Source organism: Kogia breviceps, chromosome 8 (genome assembly GCF_026419965.1).
Source record: "Kogia breviceps isolate mKogBre1 chromosome 8, mKogBre1 haplotype 1, whole genome shotgun sequence".
NCBI lineage: Eukaryota > Metazoa > Chordata > Mammalia > Artiodactyla > Physeteridae > Kogia > Kogia breviceps.
In genome coordinates, this window is record NC_081317.1 from 116,813,970 (window position 1) to 116,836,059 (window position 22,090).

Sequence of the window (22,090 nt, forward strand, 5' to 3'; positions counted from 1 at the left end):
AATGGGGACGGGAGGAGATTTGAGGCGGGAGGACAGGCAGTTTGTCTGGTCAGGTGGGAGGACGCAGCGGCGTGGCCAGAGTGCAGACTTGGAGCTGGACCCCAGGTCCCGTGGCGGTCCTAGGAAGGAGCCTGGCCCCTGCGGCTCAGGGCTGCCCAGCGTCCTTGCTCAGGTCAAGCCGAGCATCATCCAGGGGCCCGACGGCTGTGCTCACACCTGCCGGGGGCTGCTGAACATCCACTTGGCAAAGCTCCTCCACCCCTGAGACGGTGGCCGGCTGGGCCCATTGTTGGCCTTGAGCGTCTGCATTGCAAACGCGGTGCAGACAACCTCGAGGCACATCAGCATCTGAGCAGAGTCTCTACTGCGACGGCTGGTCTCCCTACAACCCAAGGTCGCAGTTCCCACTCATACCAGCCCTGGAGGCCCGCCACTTAGCGGTGAAAATCCGCTGCCCTGGGGGCTTGGCAGGAAGATCGTGGTCTTAGCCTAGCCGCAGTTCCAGTTCAGAAAATGTTTGACAAAATTGGTTTAGTACAGTTTTTAAAATGCAAATATTAAAACTATTCACTTGGGCTTCCCTGCTGGCGCGGTGGTTGGGAGTCCGCCTGCCGATGCAGGAGACACGGGTTCGTGCCCTGGTTCGGGAGGATCCCACGTGCCGCGGAGCGGCTGGGCCCGTGAGCCGTGGCCGCTGCGCCTGCGCGTCCGGAGCCTGTGCTCCGCAACGGGAGAGGCCACAGCGGGGAGAGGCCCGCATACCGAAAAAAAACCCACAAAAAACAAAAAAGTAAAAACCTATTCACTTTTTTCAAGAAATGTTTTTGTTCCATTTCACCTGTAAGGCAGCTGGCAGAGGACCGGTGGGGATACATTTCATCAGAGAGCTACTGTGAATATGATTTGAGTCACTTGTACGCTTCTCTCCATGATTATAAAGCTTTGCTCAAATTTCAACTTGCCCCAAGTGGCAGCTTGGATTTTTTTTTTAAAAAAATTAAATATGTATTTATCTATTTATTTGGCTGCATCGGGTCTTAGTTGCGGCGCACGAGCTCTTCGTTGTGTTGTGCAGGCTCCTCTCTAGTTGTGGTGCGCGGGTTCCAGAGCCCCAGAGCGCACGAGCTCAGTAGTTGTGGCGCGCGGGCTTAGTCGCTCCGCGGCATGTGGGATCTTAGTTGCCCGACCAGGGCTTGAACCCACGTCCCCTGCACTGGAAGGGCAGAGTCTTAACCACTGGGCCGCCAGGGAGGTCCCGGCAGCATGAGTTTTTACGTGGATCTTCAGCCCGTTGGCATCAGAGTTGAGAAGTCTTCTCATCTGGATTCCTTCCTTCAGATTAGTCCACAATGGGAAGCTGTCAGAGAAGAGGTTCCAGAGCCCTAACTCTGCCATTCTAAAGTTTGTCAGTGTGTTGTCAGGACGTTCTCCTTCAGGGTGTGGTCTGAGTCGTTCCTGGGTAGAAGCGCCAGGCCCCCCCGCCCGCTCCAGCCTGAGCCACACGATCGTGCTGGGGGCTGGCACTTGGGGTGTCAGCTCCGAGACAGACACCATCCTGGGTGCGTCTCACCTGTGTTCTCCACATGTCACCTGATGCCACCTGCCCCGGCCCCTGCAGTCCTAGGCCACAGGTGAGAAAACCGAGGCCCAAGTGGAGATGGCCGCCCACAGTGGAGCTGCTCCAAACGGCCCCAAAGGCTGCGTGGACCCCCAGGCCCACTTCTCCCACGAGGCCAGGCCTCTCCCACCTCCTCCAAGCTTGACTGAAGCCTGTCAGTCCTCACGTTTCAGTTCTCTGGACCTTTCTTGGAGATAATCAGGCAGCATCCGTGCCAGGCTTCTGCTCCAGACTCTGGAGGATAGTTTGGCTTCTGAGCCCAGGGCTGCTCGGGAATGGTGGGCGTGGCCCCTGGGCCTTTGCAGAGATGCCTTTTTTAATGGAGTCATAGCCTGGGGCTCTTGCTCAGGTCTTAACATGAGTGGAATTCTGGTTTTTATGGAATGGAGGCCGGTGAGACTAGGAATCTTCCAGAAGGACTGGGCTCAGGTGGCTTTCAAGAGCTTGGGGCCAGTTCTGTAGAACCGGTTCTGATGAGCAACTTCTCACCCATGACATTCTCCGCTCGCCGTTAGGAATAGTGCTTGTGGGGGTATAAATTCACGTTCTGACTTCGAGACCCAAGTGAGAGGAGAAACTCAACCTCTTTCACAGCTGAACACTAACTAATTAGCATGAGACGGGGAGAGATTAATTATTAGTTATCTTTGGCTGGATAACACATTACCCCCGAAACTCAGTGGCTTAAAATAACTGTAAATATGTATGATTCCGTAGTTCTGTGGGTTGAGGATTCGGGGATAGCTTACGTGGGTGACCCTGGCTTAGGCTGTTAGGATGAGCGTGCAGATGTCAGCCTGAGCTGAAGTTGTGTAAAGGTCTGACTGGGGCTGGGAGACCCCTCTCAAGGTGGTCCCGCTGGCTTCTGGGAAGAGACGTCTGTTACCCGGCGTGTGCTCCTGTCCACAGGGTGGTGAGTCAGCTGACAGTGTGGGACTGGTTTCCCGGGAGACAGCCGGGTGGGAGCCGCACGCCCGTGAGGACCCCGCCTCGGGACCGGCGACCGTCATTTTCACGGGATTCTGTTGGTTTCACGGGTGGGCGGAGACCACACGGAGCGTGAAAAACAGCTCCCCTCCCTCTGGCTTCCCTGGCTCTTAACCAGAGCTTTGCAGAAGGAAACGGAGACGCGTGGAAGCAGGGGGTAGATGACCCGAAACCAGCAAGGCTTCTGGAATCTTTCAGTAATAATTACATATTTTCCCACTGCTACCCGAGTTGAGAACCAGTGGAGAAACGGACACAGATGTCAGACCGGCTGAGTTCTGAATGCCGGCCTCCTTGCCGGTGGTGGTGGGTTGAACTGGTGGTCTCGGCCCTCCGCTCCCTATGTGGACCTGGGGACAACCTGCCCCAGGGAGGATTGGGGTGTTTAGGGCAGGATTTCCATCGTCAGCCCCTGGTCAGTCGTGGGCCGTTACGCACACCCAAACGTCGTTCAGGCCAAGTCTCTACTCAGCAGGGGACGGTGGCACTTTGAGTCATTCCACCAACATTATAGGCGAACTTGTGCTCCGTCCTGTACTGTCAGCGTCTCAGGCGTGTGCACTGGCTTTGCTCAGCTCTGAGCAGCTGTGACTAAGCCCACCCTGTCTCTCTCCCCCCATCTCTCTCTCTCTTCCCCCCATCTCTCCCCCCATCTCTCCCTCCCTCCCTCTCTCCCTCCCTCCCTCTCTCCCTCCCTCCCTCCCTCTCTCCCCTCATCTCTCTCTCTCTCCCCTCTCTCTCCCCTCCATGTCTCCCCTCGTCTCTCTCTCCCCCATCTCTCTTTCTCTCTCCCCTCTCTCTCCCGTCCATCTCTCCCCTCGTCTCTCTCCCCCGCCATCTCTCTCTCCCCCATCTCTCTCTCTCTCCCCTCATCTCTCTCTCTCCCCCCTCTCTCTCCTCTCCATCTCTCCCCTCGTCTCTCTCCCCCGCCATCTATCTCTCCCGCTCCATCTCTTTCTCCCTCCGTCCCCCCCTCTCTTTCAGGCACCGGGTGGTGGTTTCCTACCCCCCGCAGAGTGAGGCAGAACTGGAGCTCAAGGAGGGCGACATCGTGTTCGTGCACAGGAAGCGGGAAGACGGCTGGTTCAAGGGCACGCTGCAGCGGAACGGGAAGACGGGCCTCTTCCCCGGGAGCTTCGTGGAAAACATCTGAGGCGCCGCCGGGGGCTGGGCCTCGCCTATCCCCGCACCCGTCACACGGCCCACGGGGACCCGGGGCGGCGGGAGCAGGGTGCGCGCCCCGTGCCCGGTCCTGTCTGAGTCACCCCACCGAGGAACCTTTTCTAAAAAGATATCTAGCTGAGACGGACAACTGTTTACAAGGCTTAACTAATTTATTTGCTTTTTTAAACTTGAATTTTTCTTGTAATCGATAAATTCTTTGGATTATGATTGTAAGAGATGATTAATTTATGACATGATAGCCAAGGGGAAGCTGGATGACCGCCCGTCGGGAGCAAGGGCGCGTCCTGGACGTGGGCGCGGCCCCCGCTCCCCCGGGCCTCGCCTCGGCTTCTCTGAGCCGGAGGTGCCCGTTCTCGGGTTTGGTTTTCCCTCTGGGGAACCAGGGCACACGAGTGAATCCGTGTCGCTGAGGGACCCCGGGGTAGCGAGGCGGGAGCCCATCTCTCTGGTTGGGGTCGGGAATCCCTCCAAGACCTAGTCCTCAGTTTAACCTTGAAGGTCTCTGATTCCCTAGAAGGAGGAAGAGTAAAGCACAGCCCTCGGACAGAACGTGTTCAGAAATAGATTGAGTTTCATAACAGAAGCGGCTCAGCTCGGTGGCTGGAAGCTGGAGAACCGAGGTTGCCACCTGTCTGAGGATGGCTCCGAATGTCATCGCGCTGTCGCCCTGGGGACCTGCCTGTGCAGGAGGAACCCTGCGAGGCGGCCCAGGCGGCCGTGCGGCTCTTCCCACACCCCCGCCCCCGAGGGCGGTGGACCCCCTGCCCAGAGGCCACGGGCAATGCCCGCCGGCCTGGGCCGGAGCGGGCAGCCCCTCCTCTGCCGTGACCCGGGCTCCCCGTCCCTCCGGGTGGCTGCAGGCGGGGCCTCGGGGCGGCGGCCCCCCCCTGCAGGCTGGTGGGCGCAGGTGGGCGGAGCCCGCATCCTGCAGCCCGGCCCTGGCCGCCCGCCTCCAGCCTGTGGAGCCACGCGGCCTGGGTCAGGGCTGCCCTCCAAACAGAGCCAGGGCATTGGGCTTGGCGACGCCAGAGACCGGGGCCTCAGTTTTCTCATCAAAAAGCAGACACAAAAACCTTTTTCATTTTTTACTTTTAAGAATTACAGCTGAGGAATCAAAACATGGCCTTGTGAGTCTTCTAGCAGTCGCAAGCGGTTTCATGGTCTTAAAGAGATATATTATGTGGTGAAAATGAAATCATTCCTAAATTAACCATTTTTTTTATAAGACACTGTACATTATGTTCCTGTGTATTGAATTTTTTAAAAAAATACTTTACTGGGATATTCATGTAATATATAAAGTTTTGGTGAAATGAAATTTAGCTAGAAACAAAGCTGCCATCAGCTTTCATCTGTGTAAGTTGACACCAATGTGTCATAATATTCTTTATTTTGGGAAATTAGTGTATTTTATAAAAATTTTAAAAAGTAAGCAGACGACTACTACAGGATAAGATCATTTTTTTACCTGTCTTTTCTCCATATTTTAAGCTATGTGATTGAAGTACCTCTGTTAATAGTTTCCTGGTATGAAGTTGGTTAAAATTTCATCTGTTAATAGATCACTTAGATAATATAATGTATGGGTTTTCTGTTGGTTTTTTGGGCACAGTAGATGGAGATTTTGTAACAAGGGCTTGTTACACGGCGATTAAGGTAATGATAAAATTGCAATTTATTGTTCCTTTTCATGTTAATAATTTGAAGACTGGAGAAAAGGTTCAAGATTAAAATTTGATGTTCAGCCTTTACGTGTCCATTGTGTCCATGCTTAAATAAGTTTTTCTTTTTCTTGTTTCTTGTTTTAAACATGGCATAGTTTCTACTTCATAAAAATTCTTTGCACGTTCCTCAGACAGACGGCATCTACAGTAATCAGTTTGGTGGTTATGATACAGCTCACCTCTCCAGCCGACAAACCTTATTTGTTAATAAGGTTTCCCCAGAGAGTTTACAGTCTTCAAAGAGAGCGTGTGAAGTCTCAACCAGGGCCTGGGTGACTCGTTGGCTCCCCCTCCCCCCTTCACGGTGGCTACACCGGCCGGCGACTCTGGAAGTTTCTTCTTGGCCACAGAAGGGAGCACCGGACCTAAACCAGCCGTGCGGTAGCCTCTGCAGGTCTCGCGAGGCGTGGCCACATCATCTTCACACCCCCTGTGATGTTAACCCCCACGGAGAGCCAGCAAGTCGTAAGTTTAAAAAGACTGCGTCTATCGGGTTAGAAAAGTATTTTCCTAATTTCACTTTTAGTTGCTATCAAATTGTCAGAATTAAGAGTCGGGAATTGTAGGTTGTATGAGAGCTTTTGCCGAAAGCTACCTTTGTAACCGCCTGGACAAGTCGGTGATCCTTTAGTTTCCCCCTATATCTGCCCTGTCTCCTTACCGGGCGAAGGTGCGGAGGAGGAGGCCGTTTCCCTTGAAAAGCGCTATCTTAACATGTGCACTGTTTTCACCTCTGCTTTCAGATATTTCACTGCACTCTCCTGGGGTGTATGCACGAGCCTTTGCTGGGTGTAATCAGATTTAGAAAGAACAAGGTAAGGTGGTGTTTCCAACTGCGGTGCGTGCAATTTTCTATTCCTAATGAGAACAGGACAGTGTTTTTATGCCTCCAGAAGCTCAGGTGAACATTTCAATCCAGAGCGCTATACAACATTAGGATTCAAGTTTGGAAAGCGCTTTTAGTAGACGTTAGACTCAGTTGTACAACTTGTTGTGTGTATCCATGTGAAATTTTTTAAAAATTGTTTTGAACCAATTAAGCTATGTTCTTACCGAGGTAGCATCCTATTTGAATTGCTTTTTTCCAAGAAAAAGGATATGCCAACCAACCGCAGGAACGGAAGGGGGTGTCACCCAAGACTCGCCGTGTCCAGCTGAGCACAGCCTTGCCCTTCCCTGACTCCTGTGAACGCCCAGCTCTGTCCTTGGTGGTAAGTGGTTCTCACCAGAGACCAGAAGTAACTGGTGGGGGTGGCCCGTGTGAACTATGAATGCCTTAAAATACCCTCCCTCTTTTACAGAGGAGTGTTTCTCTCATTTCTCTTGTCTTTCTGTTAATAACTTGTAGTAACTTTCTGACGTGGCTATTTAGATTTCCATCCTAAACAGCACCTTAGTCTCACTGGATGCAAATTCTTGTTGCTCTGCAGCCACCCAGATCCCGGGAACCTTGATGGAAAGACCTGCGTGTGGCAGTGGTCTTCGAGTCACCATACTGTGGTTACAGGTCAGACTCCTTGAGTGATGTCCTTAAGTCCTCAGAGGTAGCAGAGCGGTCAGCGAGCCGGCTGCCACTGCAGTGGCCCACGGCTTAGAGAGGAAATACGGTTCCAGAAGGCTTTGACCTTGAGTTGAATCTTTCCGGGTATGAGATCTTTGTAAAAGTCCCAGAAGAAACCAGGAGAGACCTTCCTATATGTGACTCAAAAAACCAGAAGCCATACAAAAGAAAACATGGATACCTTCAACTACAGAAAAAATACCCACGTGACAAAAGACCTTAATCAAAGTCAAAAGAAAATAATAGAAAAAAATTTTGTAACTCCTGTGACAGGCAAGGAGAATTTCCTTCACATATAAAGAGCTCCTGGGACTCAATAAGAGTAAGAATGAAAACCCCAAAGTAAAACTGACCAAGAATATGGGACAGAAACTGCCAGTGCCCTCCCAATACCCAGTGCCCTCTTCTCCCTTATTAACTGATTCCTGGGCAACGCCCTCGGTTAAAGAGCCCCATTTTCCAGTTTCCTTCAGACACAGTCACATTACTGTGTTGTTTCTGAAACAGAAGCTCAGTGTCAAAGGGGGCTTCTGTGAGGCTTCTTAAAAGGGAGGAGGCACACACCCTCTGGCCATTTTCTTTTTCCTTCTTGTAGCCTACAGTGTAGACACGTTAGCTGGTACTCCAGCAGCTATCTTGACCTTTAAGACGGGAGCCACATTTTAATATGATGAGGGGAAAGAAACGAGGAGCTTGAGACCCTGATAACCTTGCAGCCTTCGTGCCGGCCTGAACTACTCGTCTCCAGACATGATCTGTGTGAGAATAAACCCCTGGACTGTAGTCCGGTCTCTCACCCACACCAACCTGATGCCAGTGTTAACTGGCAGTTCCTCAAAAAAGAAATGCAAATATATTAAAAGATGTTCTACCATATTTCTAATGTAGATGCACTTAATAACTATGAAATATTTTTCACCTATAAAGTTGGAAACTTAAAAAAAAAAATTAGAAAGGGAATCCGCCTTCCAGTGCGGGGGACATGGGTTCGATTCCTGGTCGGGGAACTAAGATCCCACATGCCACAGGGCAGCTAAGCCCGCGCGCCTCAGTGAGAGAGCCAGCACGCCGCAAACTACAGAGCCCACACGCCCCGCAGCCTGTGCGCCACTAGAGAAGAGAAAACCTGCCCACCGCAAGTAGAGAGAAGCCCACTCGCAGCAACGAAAGATCCCGTGTGCCTCAACGAAGATCCTGTGTGCCACAACTAAGACCCAACGCAGCCCAAAAAAAAAAGAAAATAAATAAATAAAATAATAATAAATTTTAAAAATTAGAAATTAGGAGCACTTATTTTGCTGATGAGAACGTGATTTGATAAAACATCTAGGGGAGAGCATTCTAGAAAATATCAAAATGGCAAATGCATTCACCCATTCTAAGAATCTGTCTTCCGGAGGTACATATTCATCCAGTGTAAACTGCCAGGACCTTATCCACTGCAGTGTCGTTTATCACAGCAAAATACCGACAGCAGCCTAAGCGTGCATCGGTGGGGCTCTGGTGACACCTGTGCAGCAGAAGCTACACAAGCACGAAGAGCATCCCCGCCGGGAAGTCCGTGACGTGCAGATACGGAGCATCTCCGAGCTGCACAGATAAAGGACAAAGATGAGGTGGAGTGTGCTACCGCTCAGGGAGACGTCAGGAGGGGGAAGGCTGCACAGAGCACGGCTGTTGGCTCGTGTTTGATGCAGTGTCTCTGGCAGGAGAGCAGGGAACGGCCGTGGTGCTGGCCTCCACCGTTCAAGACGGGTCTGTGCCAGCTTCCTTCCCCTGCCTGAGTCTCCCCTCGGACAGACAGAGGACCTAAGGCCCCGACCTGTGGGGGTCACAGATTTGGAAGGGAGGAGCGGACATCCACAACGTTTTAGGGAGATGAGAGCTTGGAAGTTAAGTGAGAGAGCAAGGGATACCCACTTCGGAGGGAATGATCACTGCTGAGTTGAGGAGCGGGTGGGAAAATGACATCGTTTAGGAAGAGAAGGGCCATCCCATGTTTCCACCACTGCTGAGAGTTCAGAGCACATTGTCCTCAAGAACCCAGGGTAGGGGGCTTGCCTGGTGGCTCAGTGGTTAAGAATCCGCCTGCCAATGCAGGGGACACGGGTTCGAGCCCTGGTCCGGGAAGATCCCACATGCCCCGGAGCAACTAAGCCCGTGAGCCACAGCTACTGAGCCCACATGCCACAACTACTGAAGCCCGCACACCTAGAGCCCGTGCTCCGCAACAACAGAAGCCACCGCAGTGAGAAGCCCATGAACCGCAACAAAGAGTAGCCCCCGCTCTCCACAACTAGAGAAAGCCCACGCACAGCAACAAAGACCCAATGCAGCCCAAAATAAAAACAAACAAATAAATAAATTTATTTTTCTAGAAAAAACACAAAAAAACCCAGGGTAACCCTGACGCTGATTTTCCATGAAGGATCGACTTTTTTTTTTTTTTTTTTTTTTTTTTTTTGGTGGTATGCGGGCCTCACTGTTGTGGCCTCTCCCGTTGTGGAGCACAGGCTCCGGACGCTCAGGCTCAGCGGACATGGCTCACGGGCCCAGCCGCTCCGCGGCATGTGGGATCTTCCCAGACCGGGGCACGAACCCGTGTCCCCTGCATCGGTAGGCGGATTCTCAACCACTGCACCACCAGGGAAGCCCAAGGATCGACTTTTACTTTGAGAACTTGAGAACCAGCTGGCCTGTTGCATGGTACAATGGATCCCATGACAAAGTCCCTACAAAATAAAAGGTACACATACCTAGGTCAATACTAAGGTTCTGCTGGTTCCTCCGTTTGAATCCTGATTGCAGAACCCCTAAGAAACTCCCGCCATGGTGCAAAGCCACGGAAGGATCAACCAAAGAAGAGTCTCACGGTGCAGCCTCCAGACTGGGGTCTGGTCGAGGGCATATGTGAACCGAGCAGGGCCTCTGCTGGTGCCGTCACTGTGTGCGTCCTGGTGTGGAAACTGCCGGAAGCCCGCCCCCTCGTCACCCAGGCAACGGAGCAGGTGTGCACCACGAGCTCATGATCCAGGTGAACCAGAGGTGGTTCTCTGCCGGGCAGATTCCACCTCCCAGACCCCTCACGCTCCTGTAGCTTCCTGCAGAATCAAGGGGCCTTCCTGCCCCACCCTCTCAGCAGAGCCACGGGGGCTAGAGGATAAGGAGCAGTCAAAAACCCAAGCCCTCTCCCTGGTGGCGCAGTGGTTGAGAGTCCGCCTGCCGATGCAGGGGACGCGGGTTCGTGCCCCGGTCCGGGAAGATCCCACGTGCCGCGGAGCGGCTGGGCCCGTGAGCCATGGCCGCTGAGCCTGCACATCCGGAGCCTGTGCTCCGCAACGGGAGAGGCCACAGCAGTGAGAGGCCCGCGTACCGGAAAAAAAAAAAAAAAAAAAAAAAAAAAAACCCAAGCCCTCCTCACGGAGCAGAAGGTGAGCAGGTAAGACGTAAAATTCATAGTGTCTTTGCTGGCCCTGTCCCTCCAGCTTGCTCTCTCTGCAGGTTCTCTAGTCCACCTTTCAAGGAGTTCCATCATCTTTGCAGGTGGTGTGTCCGAAAACCCTCTTTGGAAGGAAATCGGTCTGCCACAGCCAGCTGGCCTTGAATTCACAAGACTTAGTTGGTGAAAGAGGCTAAAGGCAGCTGTACAGTTATCTTTGAAGTGCTGGTAAATGTTTGGGATTCGGAACATAGGTGAGCGTAGGGGAGAAGTAAACGTATCCGTGTTCATTCTCTAGAGCAGTGCTGTCCGTCAGAGCATCTGCTCTGGGGAGTGATGGGATGTCTCACACCCGTGCTGTCCAGTACGGGGGCCGCTCGCCGCGTGTGGCCACCGTGACCCAGGAAATCAATCTCTAATCTGAGTGCATTCTTTTTTTTTTTTTTTTTTTTTTTTTTGCGGTGCGCGGGCCTCTCACCGCTGTGGCCTCTCCCGTTGCGGAGCACAGGCTCCGGACGCGCAGGCTCAGCGGCCACGGCTCACGGGCCCAGGCGCTCCGCGGCACGTGGGATCCTCCCGGACCGGGGCACGAACCCGCGTCCCCTGCATCGGCGGGCGGGCTCCCAACCACTGCGCCACCAGGGAAGCCCCTGAGTGCATTGTAATTAATTTAAGTTTAAGTAGAAATAGTCACATGTAGCCAATAGCTACTGTAATAGTGCAGTTGAAGAGACTAAAAATCTGTTTTTAGATGATCACCCAAAAAATGGAGAAACGTGCTATACTGGGTCCAGCTTCTCATTCAGGGGCACCAGCCCATGATTTAAAGATAAATCATATTAGAAACTCTCTCAAGGGACTTCCCTGGCAGTCCAGTGGTTAAGACTCCACGCTTCCAGTGCAGGGGGCGCGGGTTTGCCCACACTTGGTCGGGGAACTAAGATCCCGCGTGCCGTGCAGCACGGCCAAAGAAAAAGAAAGTAGAATTAGAAATCGCCCAAGATATGTGAAAGCATCGTAACTTTAGCAGTAGAGATTCCTTCTTTGCTCTTTGATAGTTTCTTCGTCCCTCGTCATCGAAGAATCGGGCCAAGTGACAGATTCGAGCCACGAAGAGAATTGGGGTCCCCTGAGGCCTTTGCTGTGTGGAGGGAACGCCGCTTCTCTGCAGGCGGAGGCCGGTGAGTCCTCAGAGGTCAGCCATGTCTTCCAAGTGCGTCTTGATGTGATGCTGAGTCCACGAGGGGCCAGCAGGATGGACACGTGACTCCCTGGGTTGTCAAGGTGACGGCCAGGGCCTCTGCCTTCTGTGAGCTAATGAATGTTCTCAGCAGATTTGGGGTCGGGGTTTATAGAGAGAAAACACAGAATCCGAGCCCTGTAATTCAGTGTGAAATGAACCCCGGGAACAAGGCTGTGCTTCTCATCCCATGACCTCTGCCAGTGAAAACCGAAAGCTTGATAGAACTACCTTTTCCCTTTTTTAAAGCACTCAAGGGCACTACAAGACATAAAGCGAACACGTCCTTTTGGGTTACGCCGGTTTCCTTATCAGTGATATCCCAGGAGCACATTCAGTAAAGCCCGTAAAGGCAGATGCAAAGCGAGGACGGAGGCCTGGCTGCCAGCTCCTTCTCGACACCTGCGCCCCCGGGGTCGTTTGTAAGCCACCCTTCTTCCCCTGCCTTGCACACGTGTAGAGAGGGAGCTTCCTGCTGGGACCTGATTCTGGTGGAGAGCCCTGGTGTGGGGGAGGGACGGTCTGGGGGTAGGATCCTCCTGAGGTTTTACAAGATACCAGGCAGCAGGACCACCAAGTCTGCGAGTCCCGTCTGGGGATCAGCGACCAGCTTTAATCGCTCCATTTCACTAAGCCCACCAGGCTGTTGAGACGCTCCGTGTCCAGTAAATACAGACAGACACAGAGGATAACTGAACAGAAGTGGTGCTTAAGAGCAGCTCCCCTATCATGTGGGCCCCATGTGGTGCTGGAGCAGTGGGGTCCACACAGCACAGGCACCCGCGAGGCCGTGGGGTGAGGGCGAGCCCTCCACCCCGTCCAGGAGGAGATGCCAGGAGGGTGGCGAGCTGCCACGCCCTGTGGCTCTGGCCACATGGCGCTGGGGCCGTGTCCACATGTAACCTCACTGCTGGTTCCTCTGGGGCAGCAACCGTGGGGTTGGGATGTGGTGACGGTGGCAGAAATCAAAGCTGGGCTCCAGTTTCTACCCTCCAAGCTGAAATGATCCCGCCTGTGATTTACTTACCCACTGAGACAGAGGCGCAGGACTGACCTGTTATCACTCGGCCCCTGTAATCACCCTGGAGTGAGTGAAGCTTCCAAGAGGAGGGCGTCGCAGAGGAAACGCGCCACACGAGCAGAGCTGTAATGATCTTGCCCACCGGCTAAATTCGCCCAGTGGCTTAGGCATGAGAGAACAGACACAAAACTTTAAAAATCAGAGTCTTAGCCTTTGATCCTGAACTGTTCCTTATGCCAGAGAATACATGTTTTCTTTCCTTAAAAAAAAAAAGATCCTGTATATACTAATATGTTTAAAATAGATAGCTAATAAGAACCTGCTGTATAAAAAATAAATAAAATAAAATTCAAAAAAAAATCCTGTTTTGTGTTATTTCTGTCCTATCGCCCTGTCTCTCTGTGTGTCTGCACCTCTAGCTGCCCTGCCCTTCCCCTGCTCGGTGTGGGTGTTGGGCTTATGGAGCTTTGTGTGTGGAGCAGTGTTCCGTAAACCCGTGTCCTCACATAGAACTGATCTACCAGCTATCCTCTTTAAACTCCCACCTGAAGAGCCTTTGAGGTTTTTTGTTGTTCTTGTTTGATCGTTTTTACCTTTTCTCTCTTTCAGTTTTAGTTGTATCAAGTCATTATCAGAGTACTGGGATATAATGAAAAACAGCAGGGCTGAATCAGAATGAATGAATCAGGCCTAAATGATTCCACTTAAATTCAGATTCTTAAGGGGCTGAAATACATCTTTTAGTTGCCTGAGGTTAATACACATGTGCCCTACTAATTTCAAAATCAGCTCCATATTTACTGAGTGGGTTCTCACAAACCACCTGTGTCTAGCTACTACAACGATGGGTATTATGAAAGATACAGAAGAAATCCCTTTTTTGTCCTGGAAAAGTTTGGGGATCGCTTACAAAAATGTACACAATAAAAAATGGTAAAAGCAAAATAGATAAAATGTGGGATCATGGAAAACAAGTAGGATACCAGGAGGAGGGGATAATTAGAAGGAAGAAATGTAAGGCACTGTCCCTGCCCTCAAGGAGAGCACAGTCTGGATGGAGAGAAACATGCAAGCTGAAAATCCTAAGAAATATTAGAAGACACAGTGCATCACTCTAATAATAACTTTGTGGCAGAGATTACAAACCCGACATGAGCTTGGAGGAGAGGGAGGTGAGAAAGGCAGGAGTACGTTTTAGATAAAAAGGTGATGGGGCCTGAGCGACGAAGACGGAGAAATTTCAAATACGTTTCGGAGGAAGCACAGGACAGGCGGGCACAGGAAGGACTGCGACACAGAGGCTCAGCGGCGGACACGAGGCAGCTTCTCCGTGGGGAGATGGAAACCCGGGGCCTGCACAGCAAGTGTGTGCTTTGTAGTGAGCATGGGGCCAGGTGCCTGCCTGCAAGTCAGGAAAGGCCAGCGGAACGGTTCACCTGATGCTGCTGAAGGTTTCCCGATACAGAAGTGACGTGGACGGAAGACGAGCCCGGCCGTTGTACAGGAGATCAGATGCGGAGCTGGGGGCCCGGGAGTCAGAGGTGAGGAGATGGGAGCTGCCCCCCCCCCCCCGCCTCCCCCTGCACGGGGCAGAGGGGACAAAGAAGCTGGAGGAGACATTTAGAGAAAAGGGCCGGTAGGAATTGATGGCTGACCAATACAGGAGGTGGAGGAGGTGGGACAAAAACAGCATCTAAGATGTGCATCCGGGTGACCATGGCAACCGCGGAGCCTTTGAGAAGGATGCAGACGTCAGCCGGAAGTGTAGTTCCAGGTCAAGACGGGAAGTTCCATTCTGGAAACGGTGAGTTCAAAATGGCGGCGGGACTTTACATTGCTTCCCGAAAACATGACATTTGAGCTCAAGTGGGGCAACGGTAGGAAGACGACCAACCAGGTGCTTTGAACTCCTTCGAGGACGATGGGTGTGTGAGGCGGACCAGCCAGGACCGGCGGCTGCAGCTGGGAAAGGCGCGCGGGACAGAGTTGTCTGGTGACGGGGCAAAAAGAGGCTCCCGGACGGCAGCTTCCAGCAGGAGAGGCCAGCAGGACCCACCCCGGCCGGCGGAGGGGCCGAGGAAGGCGGCGTGGTTCCCGTCTCCTCTGCACGGAGCCCCTGAGGGGGAGGCTCCATTTGACCTGAGCGAGTTCTGTTCACAGTGCTTTGGAACCAGACCAAGAAGTTCTTGGCAGCCATGCTGACCCTTTTCCCTCCTCTCTTAAAAAAAAATTTTTTTAAAGCTATTCCTCCTTGAGAAAAGAATGCAAAGGCCTTGTAGACCCAGTCAGAGCTGAAATAAAGTCCCTGTGTCCGGGCTTCCCTGGTGGCGCAGTGGTTGAGAATCCGCCTGCCGATGCAGGGGACACGGGTTCGCGCCCCGGTCCGGGAAGATCCCACGTGCCGCGGAGCGGCTTGGCCCGTGAGCCGTGGCCGCTGAGCCTGCGCGTCCGGAGCCTGTGCTCCACAACGGGAGAGGCCACAGCGGTGAGAGGCCCGCGTACCGCAAAAAAAAAAAAAAAAAAAAAAAAAGTCCCTGTCTCCTTGCTCTAATGTAACTGCGATGACATGGAAATTCTGCCAGCAGATCAGATGGGGATTGACGTGTAGGAAAGATGCTTTAAAGTCACAAACATCTCGGTGAACACAGCCCAATAGTTGATACACAAACATGAGAGTGTTTCCTTACATTGATTTTTCGTGTGCAAAGTAAGGCCAGATCCTTTATGAGACAGGCCTCCAGCCCGCTGACCACCGTGCTGTTCATATAACCGCGGGCAGAGAACCCGCAGCCCGGCTACGAGGAGAGATCTCAGCACCGCCTAACCTACAAACATCCCACTTGCTGTCTGGACCTGCATCTTGCCTGGTCCTTCCCCTGATGCAATTTCTTTCCATCTCTAATCCTTTCCTCTGCTTCTTTCATTCCTCCACCCTCCCCGGGCACATGGCCACAGGGAGGGAAGAAACACATGTTGTTGATGATTCGATTAACTCTGCTGGTGATTTCTCAAGGTCGGAACACAGGGTGACTTGCAAATGTTTCCCTCCTAACAGGACAGAGGGAGGAGGAGGGCCCAGAATTGTTTGTGTTTCTCCCTCGAAGAAAGGAAACATCCTGGGAGCCAGATGACCACGCAGATCCTCAGAGATGGCAAGTGCAGACCATGGATTCCTGTGTCCCCAGATGCAGAGATGGAGCTGGGGGAGGTGTCACCTGATGTGGCTGAAGATTGTCCTGGGCTGGTACAGAGCCCCCCCCCCCCCGCCGTCCTCTGTCCTGTGCTGACGAATCTCACCCACAACCCAGGCCTAGAAATAGAAGGGCAGTCAGAGATCACAGGCACCCGTCGCTGCAGTGCAGGCGGTGTGGAGGGGGCGCTGAGCAGGTCAGTCCCGCCCGAACCCAGGCCCCCAGGGGCTGGCTCTGCCCCTCTGCTGGTGGGCAGGGCTGGGGTCTGAGCGGGAAGCTGCTGGTGGCACCCCCAGAAGCGCTGCCCCTTGTCAACGTTCCTCAGGATCACGAGTGGGTGTCCCGTTTCTTGCCCTGTTCTCTTTCTGTGTCGGACCCGTCTCCTCTGCACCGTTCAATCGCCTCATGTACCTGCTGCCTTTTTTTTTTTTTAATTGGAGTCGAGTCGATCTACAATGCTGTGTTAGTTTCAGGTGTACAGCAAAGTGAATCAGTTATGCATATACAGGTATCCACTCTTCTTTAGATTCTTTTCCTGTATAGGTTATTCCAGAGTGTTGAGTAGAGTTTCCTGTGCTGTACAGTAGGTCCTTGTTGGTGATCTCTTTCATATATAGCAGTGTGTATATGTCAGTCTGAAACTCCGAATTTATCCCTCCCCCCTTCCCCTTTGGTAACCATAAAGTTGTTTTCTGTGCGAGTCTGTTTCTGTTTTGTAAATAAGTTCATTTGTATCTTTTTTTTTAGATTGCACATATAAATGATAGCATATATTTATCTTTCTCTTTCTGACTTCACCTATATGATCATCTCTAGGTCCATCCATGTTACTGCAAATGGCATTATTTTTTTCTTTTTTATGGCTGAGTAGTATTCCACCGTACATATGTACCACATCTTCTTTATCCATTCATGTGTTGACAGACGTTTAGGCTGCTTCCGTGTCTTGGCTATTGTAAATAGTGCTGCTGTGAACATTGGGCTTTTCTAATTATGGTTTTCTCCATCATGTACTTACTGACTTTTTTCTGTGATTTTCCTTGTTCTTAAAGGTGGCAGGGGGTGCGGGGTGTCCTGTGCATCTCTGATCACGGTAGTTAAGATGTGTTCTTTTAGAATGGGGTGGATCCTGCCGCAGACCTTTGGGAGAAGGGAAACGTTTAGATTTATTGCAGTTTTTGTTTGGCATCTTGGTGACAAGGATGAGAGTAGGTGCGGGATTGTGGGAACCTAAGGCCATATGTTTGGGGCTTAAAGACGTGGAGGCATCACAGGACCCCTTCCGCCCCAGCAGAGCGAGCGCTCCAGGGCCCCTCCCCGACACCGGAACACGGGTGTCTGTTCCTGAGACGCACCAGCCCCTTTCCCTGTACCTGACCGTGAACTTCTGGTAGCCTGGGTGCAGACATAGGTGCAGATGGGCTGGATCGTGGGTCACTAAGTCATCAGGGCAGAGAGGAGCTGGTGGCTGAACAGGGCCTGGTGGTGGCGAGTCGGGACCAGTGCCCAGAGCTGGGCTGGGGGAGGAGGCAGTGGGTTCGGGCAGGGTTTCCTCCCGCAGCCTGGCAGGTGTCAGAGCCCGTGCTATCTCCTCCCGTCTCACTGGCCAGGGACCCTCCGGGCATCTCTATCTCAGTGAAGGGAGCCCCTGCCAAACTGGCCCAGGGACTTGGAGCCGAGCCCCTTAATCCCTGCAGCTCCCGGGCACTGGGTGGGGTAGTGGTGGGCACGGCATCTGAGGCCTGGGGCTGGGGGTCTTCTCAGTAGCAGGGGAGGGAGAGGGGTGGAATGTGTCTCTGAGTCTTGTGTCATCTGCCCCCATTGCTCCACTGGGCCAGAGCAGAGCCCTTTGTAGAAGTTCCGGGAACAGTGACTCTCTAGGGCTGGCTTGGTCAGGAGGCCCTCACGCCCTCCCAGGCCCGAGCCTAGGTGTTAGAGCCCCAGAGGCCCGGGGCCAGGGGACAGAGCTCCCCTCTCTGTGACAAGACCGCGACCTCGCTGACAGGAAGCCCACTCCTTTTAAACCCTCAAAGCACAGGGCCTCGGGGGTTGGCCCCTTGCCTACAGACCACGTGGGTCTTTAACACCCCTCAGCCTCCTGGCAGGGGTCCTCCTCCGCTCTCCCCCGCACCCCCACTTCTAGTGGTCTGAGTAGTTCATTAACTGAATAGTGGATACTTGTGCACAGATACGTTGAACTCAGTCCTGTGCTTTTGAAGACTCACGATTCTAACAATTTGAAATAATCTTGCTTTTGTTGCCACAGATACGTAAGCTGTATTAAGTGAGACTAAATGGTGATGTTTAAAAAGGTAAATAAGGCCCAGAGATTATCAACTATCTTACGTGGTGGCCCCTGTGTGTTTCTGTGGCGGAATCTGAGTCGCCAGTGATGGGCGTGAAGCTTGCGGGTCACCAGGTGTCTGGGGTGGGGGCTGCAGCCGCTGGTCAGGATGCCCCCCCACGCACAGGCCCCTCCGGGCACAAGGGCGGCGCGTGTAGGCTGCAGGGCACGGGGTTCGGGCTCAGACGCCGGACGCACTGCCTCATCCTCCGGGGCTGTGCGGAGGCTGCCCTGGAAGCTGGCTGGGGGGTTGTTCACAGATCACAGAGAACGTGCAACCCCTCAACCCCTGTGTGGCTTCTGTCTTCTCAAAGAAGAGTCCTCTGCAAAGTAAAAAGTGCAGGTCAAACAGCCGAGAGGATTGTACGAGAGCATGTTCCCAGCCAGGAAATCCCGGGATGCGGAAGAATCCACAGATGCAGTTGAGAAATCCTTGGGATAATCTCAGAGGAATCGAAAAATAACGGAGCCCCAAGAGATGGGGAGATGGTAGCTGTAATGTTCAGAAAGAGGAAGAGGGCGGGTTCTGTGAAGTTCAGATGAGCAGGCTTGATGTGGACTCTTTTTTTTTTTTTTTTGCGGTACGCGGGCCTCTCACCGCTGTGGCCCCTCCCGTTGCGGAGCACAGGCTCCGGACGCGCAGGCTCAGCGGCCACGGCTCACGGGCCCAGCCGCTCCGCGGCACGTGGGATCTTCCCGGACCGGGGCACGAACCCGCGTCCCCTGCATCGGCAGGCGGACTCTCAACCACTGCGCCACCAGGGAAGCCCTCACTGGCTGCTTTTAGGTCAAAACAACAGACAGATTCTAGTTAGTTTAAGCAGAAAAGGGATTTTCTTCAAGGATATAGAGCTGCTTACTGACACTCGGGAAGGGCTAGACAGCCGGGTTTGGACATCACACATTAGAACCACATCCAGAAATCACGGGGCTGGTCCTGTGAGGACATAAGAGCTTGTCAACACCAGCCTGGGCATCACCTTTCCCACTGCCGACACCATGACCCTTGTGTCCCCAAGGGCATGAAGCTGTCCCCACCCTCTTGAGCTCCCGGGTCAAAGTTCAGCACGATGCTTCCAACCACTGGGGCCCGGATCCCATGGCTGTACCCGAGCTGCAAAGGATGCTGGGAAAGCCAGCCGCTGGCATTTTCTGCCTTTCATTCTGGAAGGTGGTCTTGGCTCCCGAAAGACTCATAAGGTGGGTAATTGCCCCACATAGAAAAGGGGCTCAGATGATGACGGCCATAAAGACTGGCTAATGTCCTGCTCCCAGGGGTTGAGGGAGAGGGTAATTGGATAGGTTTATAAATGGTCGAAGGATCATAGGGTTGCTAATTAATCAATCCTTTTTAATCTAAAAGAAGGTTGTTATGGGCATACAGCAGGACTCTGCGGTTTTTGTGCTATTTTATCTGCAGGTGACACAGAACTAGAGTGGAATGCTAATACATTCAAGGGAAAAATCAGAATCACAAAAAGTTTCTGGAAGTCTGAATGAACCAGCCCATAGGACAGGACAAAGTCTATCAGTAAGTAAATGGTGGGCTCTGTTTTCCGGTTTTAAAAACCCAGCCGCTCAAATGCGTAGTCGCTGCTAAGAAACAAGCCATTGTTTAATGCGGTTGCCAGGAAAGCTAATTAAACTGTGGGCCTCGTGAATGGACCACAGTGTTTAGAACAAAGCAGTCCCCGCTCCGCACTGAACGGCCGCAGCTGAGCCCACAAGCCAAGCCCTGAGCACCGCAGTCCATGAGGGCTCGGCTGGTCGCAGATGCTGCCAGGGGCTCCGGGAAGGTGAGTGAGCTCAGCGCCGGGACAGGAAGAGGGGCCTTGGAGGGAGGGATACGAGAGGGGTCACCAGTCACCCAAAGAGTGTGCACATGGGAGAAGGGGAGATCTCGCCCACAGGGTGTCGGGGGCTGAAAATGAGGCCCAATCCAGCAAATTATAGGGCGTCCTCGGCAAAAGGAAGAAACCATTCTGTTGCAGGAAGGGGGACCCCTTCCAGGGCCCGAGACTGGGCTCTTGTCTAACACTCGGATATGAACTGTCCCAGGAAACACATGAGCTGACAGAAGAAGAGACGTTATTGGGAAGGGGTGCCCGGGCAGAGAGCAGCGGGGTAAGGGAACCCAGGAGGACTGCTCTCAACGAGGCTCTGTCTCGGGTTTTATGGTGATGGGATTAGCTTCCGGGTTGTCTCTGGCCAATCACCTTGCTCGGCTCCTATTTGGTCCGATGCAGGGTTTCCCACCTGGTGGCACATGCATGTCAGCCATGATGGATTCCTGCGAGGAGGATTCTGGGAGCTTGGCAGGACATATGGACTGGAGTCTCCTCTCTCCTTTTGACCTTTCCCGAATTCTTCCGGTCGGTGGTGGCTTGTTGGTTCCGCATTCCTTGCCAGGACCTCCTGTTGAAAGAGAACTCACTCAAGCGGTCACTCCCGGGCCTGGCTGGGGCAGGAGGTTTCCGTCAGTGGTTCCCCAACAGTTCTGCTGAGCTAGAAGAGTCTGGGGCGGGGGTGGGGTGGGGCGTGTCACATGTACCTGTCACTGGAGGTGTTCAGATGAGAGGTCGTGGCCAGCAGTAGAGGCGCTGTTGAGGGGCACGCAGCTAAGCTTAGACTAAGTGAACGTCCAACTTTTTTTTAGCTTTAATATTTTTATTTAAACATTTTATTGAGATACAATTGACATATAACACCAAATTAGTGTCAGGTGTTTGATGATACGATATACGTATATATTGTGGAATGATCTCCACATTGTCGAGGTAACATCCTCTCCCATACAGTTACAGAATCTTTTTCCTGTAAGAGAACTTCTAAGATCTACTCTCTCTGCAACGTTCAACTCTGCGGTACTGTATCGCTAACTATATAGTCAGCATGCTGTATACTACATCCCAGGGCTTAGTCATTTTATAACTGGAAGTTTGTACCTTCTGACCCCACTGTTGGCAACCGGTGTTTATCTTTCTCTGAGTCATTTCACTGAGCATAATGCCCTCCAAGTCCATCCGTGTTGCTGCAAATGGCAGGATTTCCTTCTTTCTCGTGGCCGAGTAATATTCCATTGTGTGTACACACCACATCTTCCTTATCCATTTATTTATTGATGGACACTTAGGGAGCTCCCAAGTCTTGGCTCTTATAAATAGTGCTGCTATGAACCTAGGGGTGCATGTATCTTTTATAATTAGTGTTTTCATTTTTTTCGGACAAGTACCCAGGAGTGGAATTTCTGGGTCAGATGGTAGTTCTATTTGTAGTTTTTTAAGGAACCTCCGTACTGTTCTCCATAGTGGCTGTATCAGTTTACATTCCCACCAACAGTTCAGGAAGGCTCCCTTTTCTCCACACCCTCTCCAGCATTTGATATTTGTATTCTTTTTGATGATGGCCATCCTGACAGGTGTGAGGTGACGTCTCACTGTGGTTTAGATGTGCATTTCCCTGATGATTAGTGATGTGGGACATCTTTTCATGGGCCTGTTTTGGCCATCTATATGTCTTCTTTGGGAAAATGTCTACTCAGGTCTTCTGCCCATGTTCTAACTGTATTGTTTGATTTTGCTATTGAATTGTATGACCTCTTTTGGAGAGTAACCCCTTTTCAGATATATGGTTTGCAAATATTTACTCCCATTCAGTAGATTTCCTTTTCATTTTGTTGATGGTTTCCTTCACTGCACAGAAGCTTTTAGTTTAAGGTAGTCCCACTTGCTTATTTTTGCTTAGAACTTTCCATTTTCAGATTCTATTTTCTATGGAAAT

At 52.2% G+C, this 22,090-nt stretch overlaps 1 protein-coding gene and 1 long non-coding RNA gene across 2 annotated transcripts in view; both read left to right on the forward strand.

Annotated features, from left to right (window-relative positions):
• Positions 1-5,537, forward strand: part of SH3RF1 (SH3 domain containing ring finger 1) — a 153,160-nt gene extending 147,623 nt beyond the window's left edge. Inside the window, 1 exon segment of the mRNA XM_067040083.1 lies at positions 3,590-5,537. Within this exon segment, the coding sequence (XP_066896184.1) occupies positions 3,590-3,758 (169 nt within the window). The 3' untranslated portion in view covers positions 3,759-5,537.
• A 12-nt stretch (positions 5,538-5,549) lies between these two features.
• Positions 5,550-10,250, forward strand: LOC136794632 (uncharacterized). The gene is made up of 3 exons (XR_010841704.1): positions 5,550-6,725; positions 6,945-7,021; positions 9,884-10,250. It is a non-coding gene; the product is annotated as an uncharacterized lncRNA (long non-coding RNA).
• Positions 10,251-22,090: the final 11,840 nt, after the last annotated feature.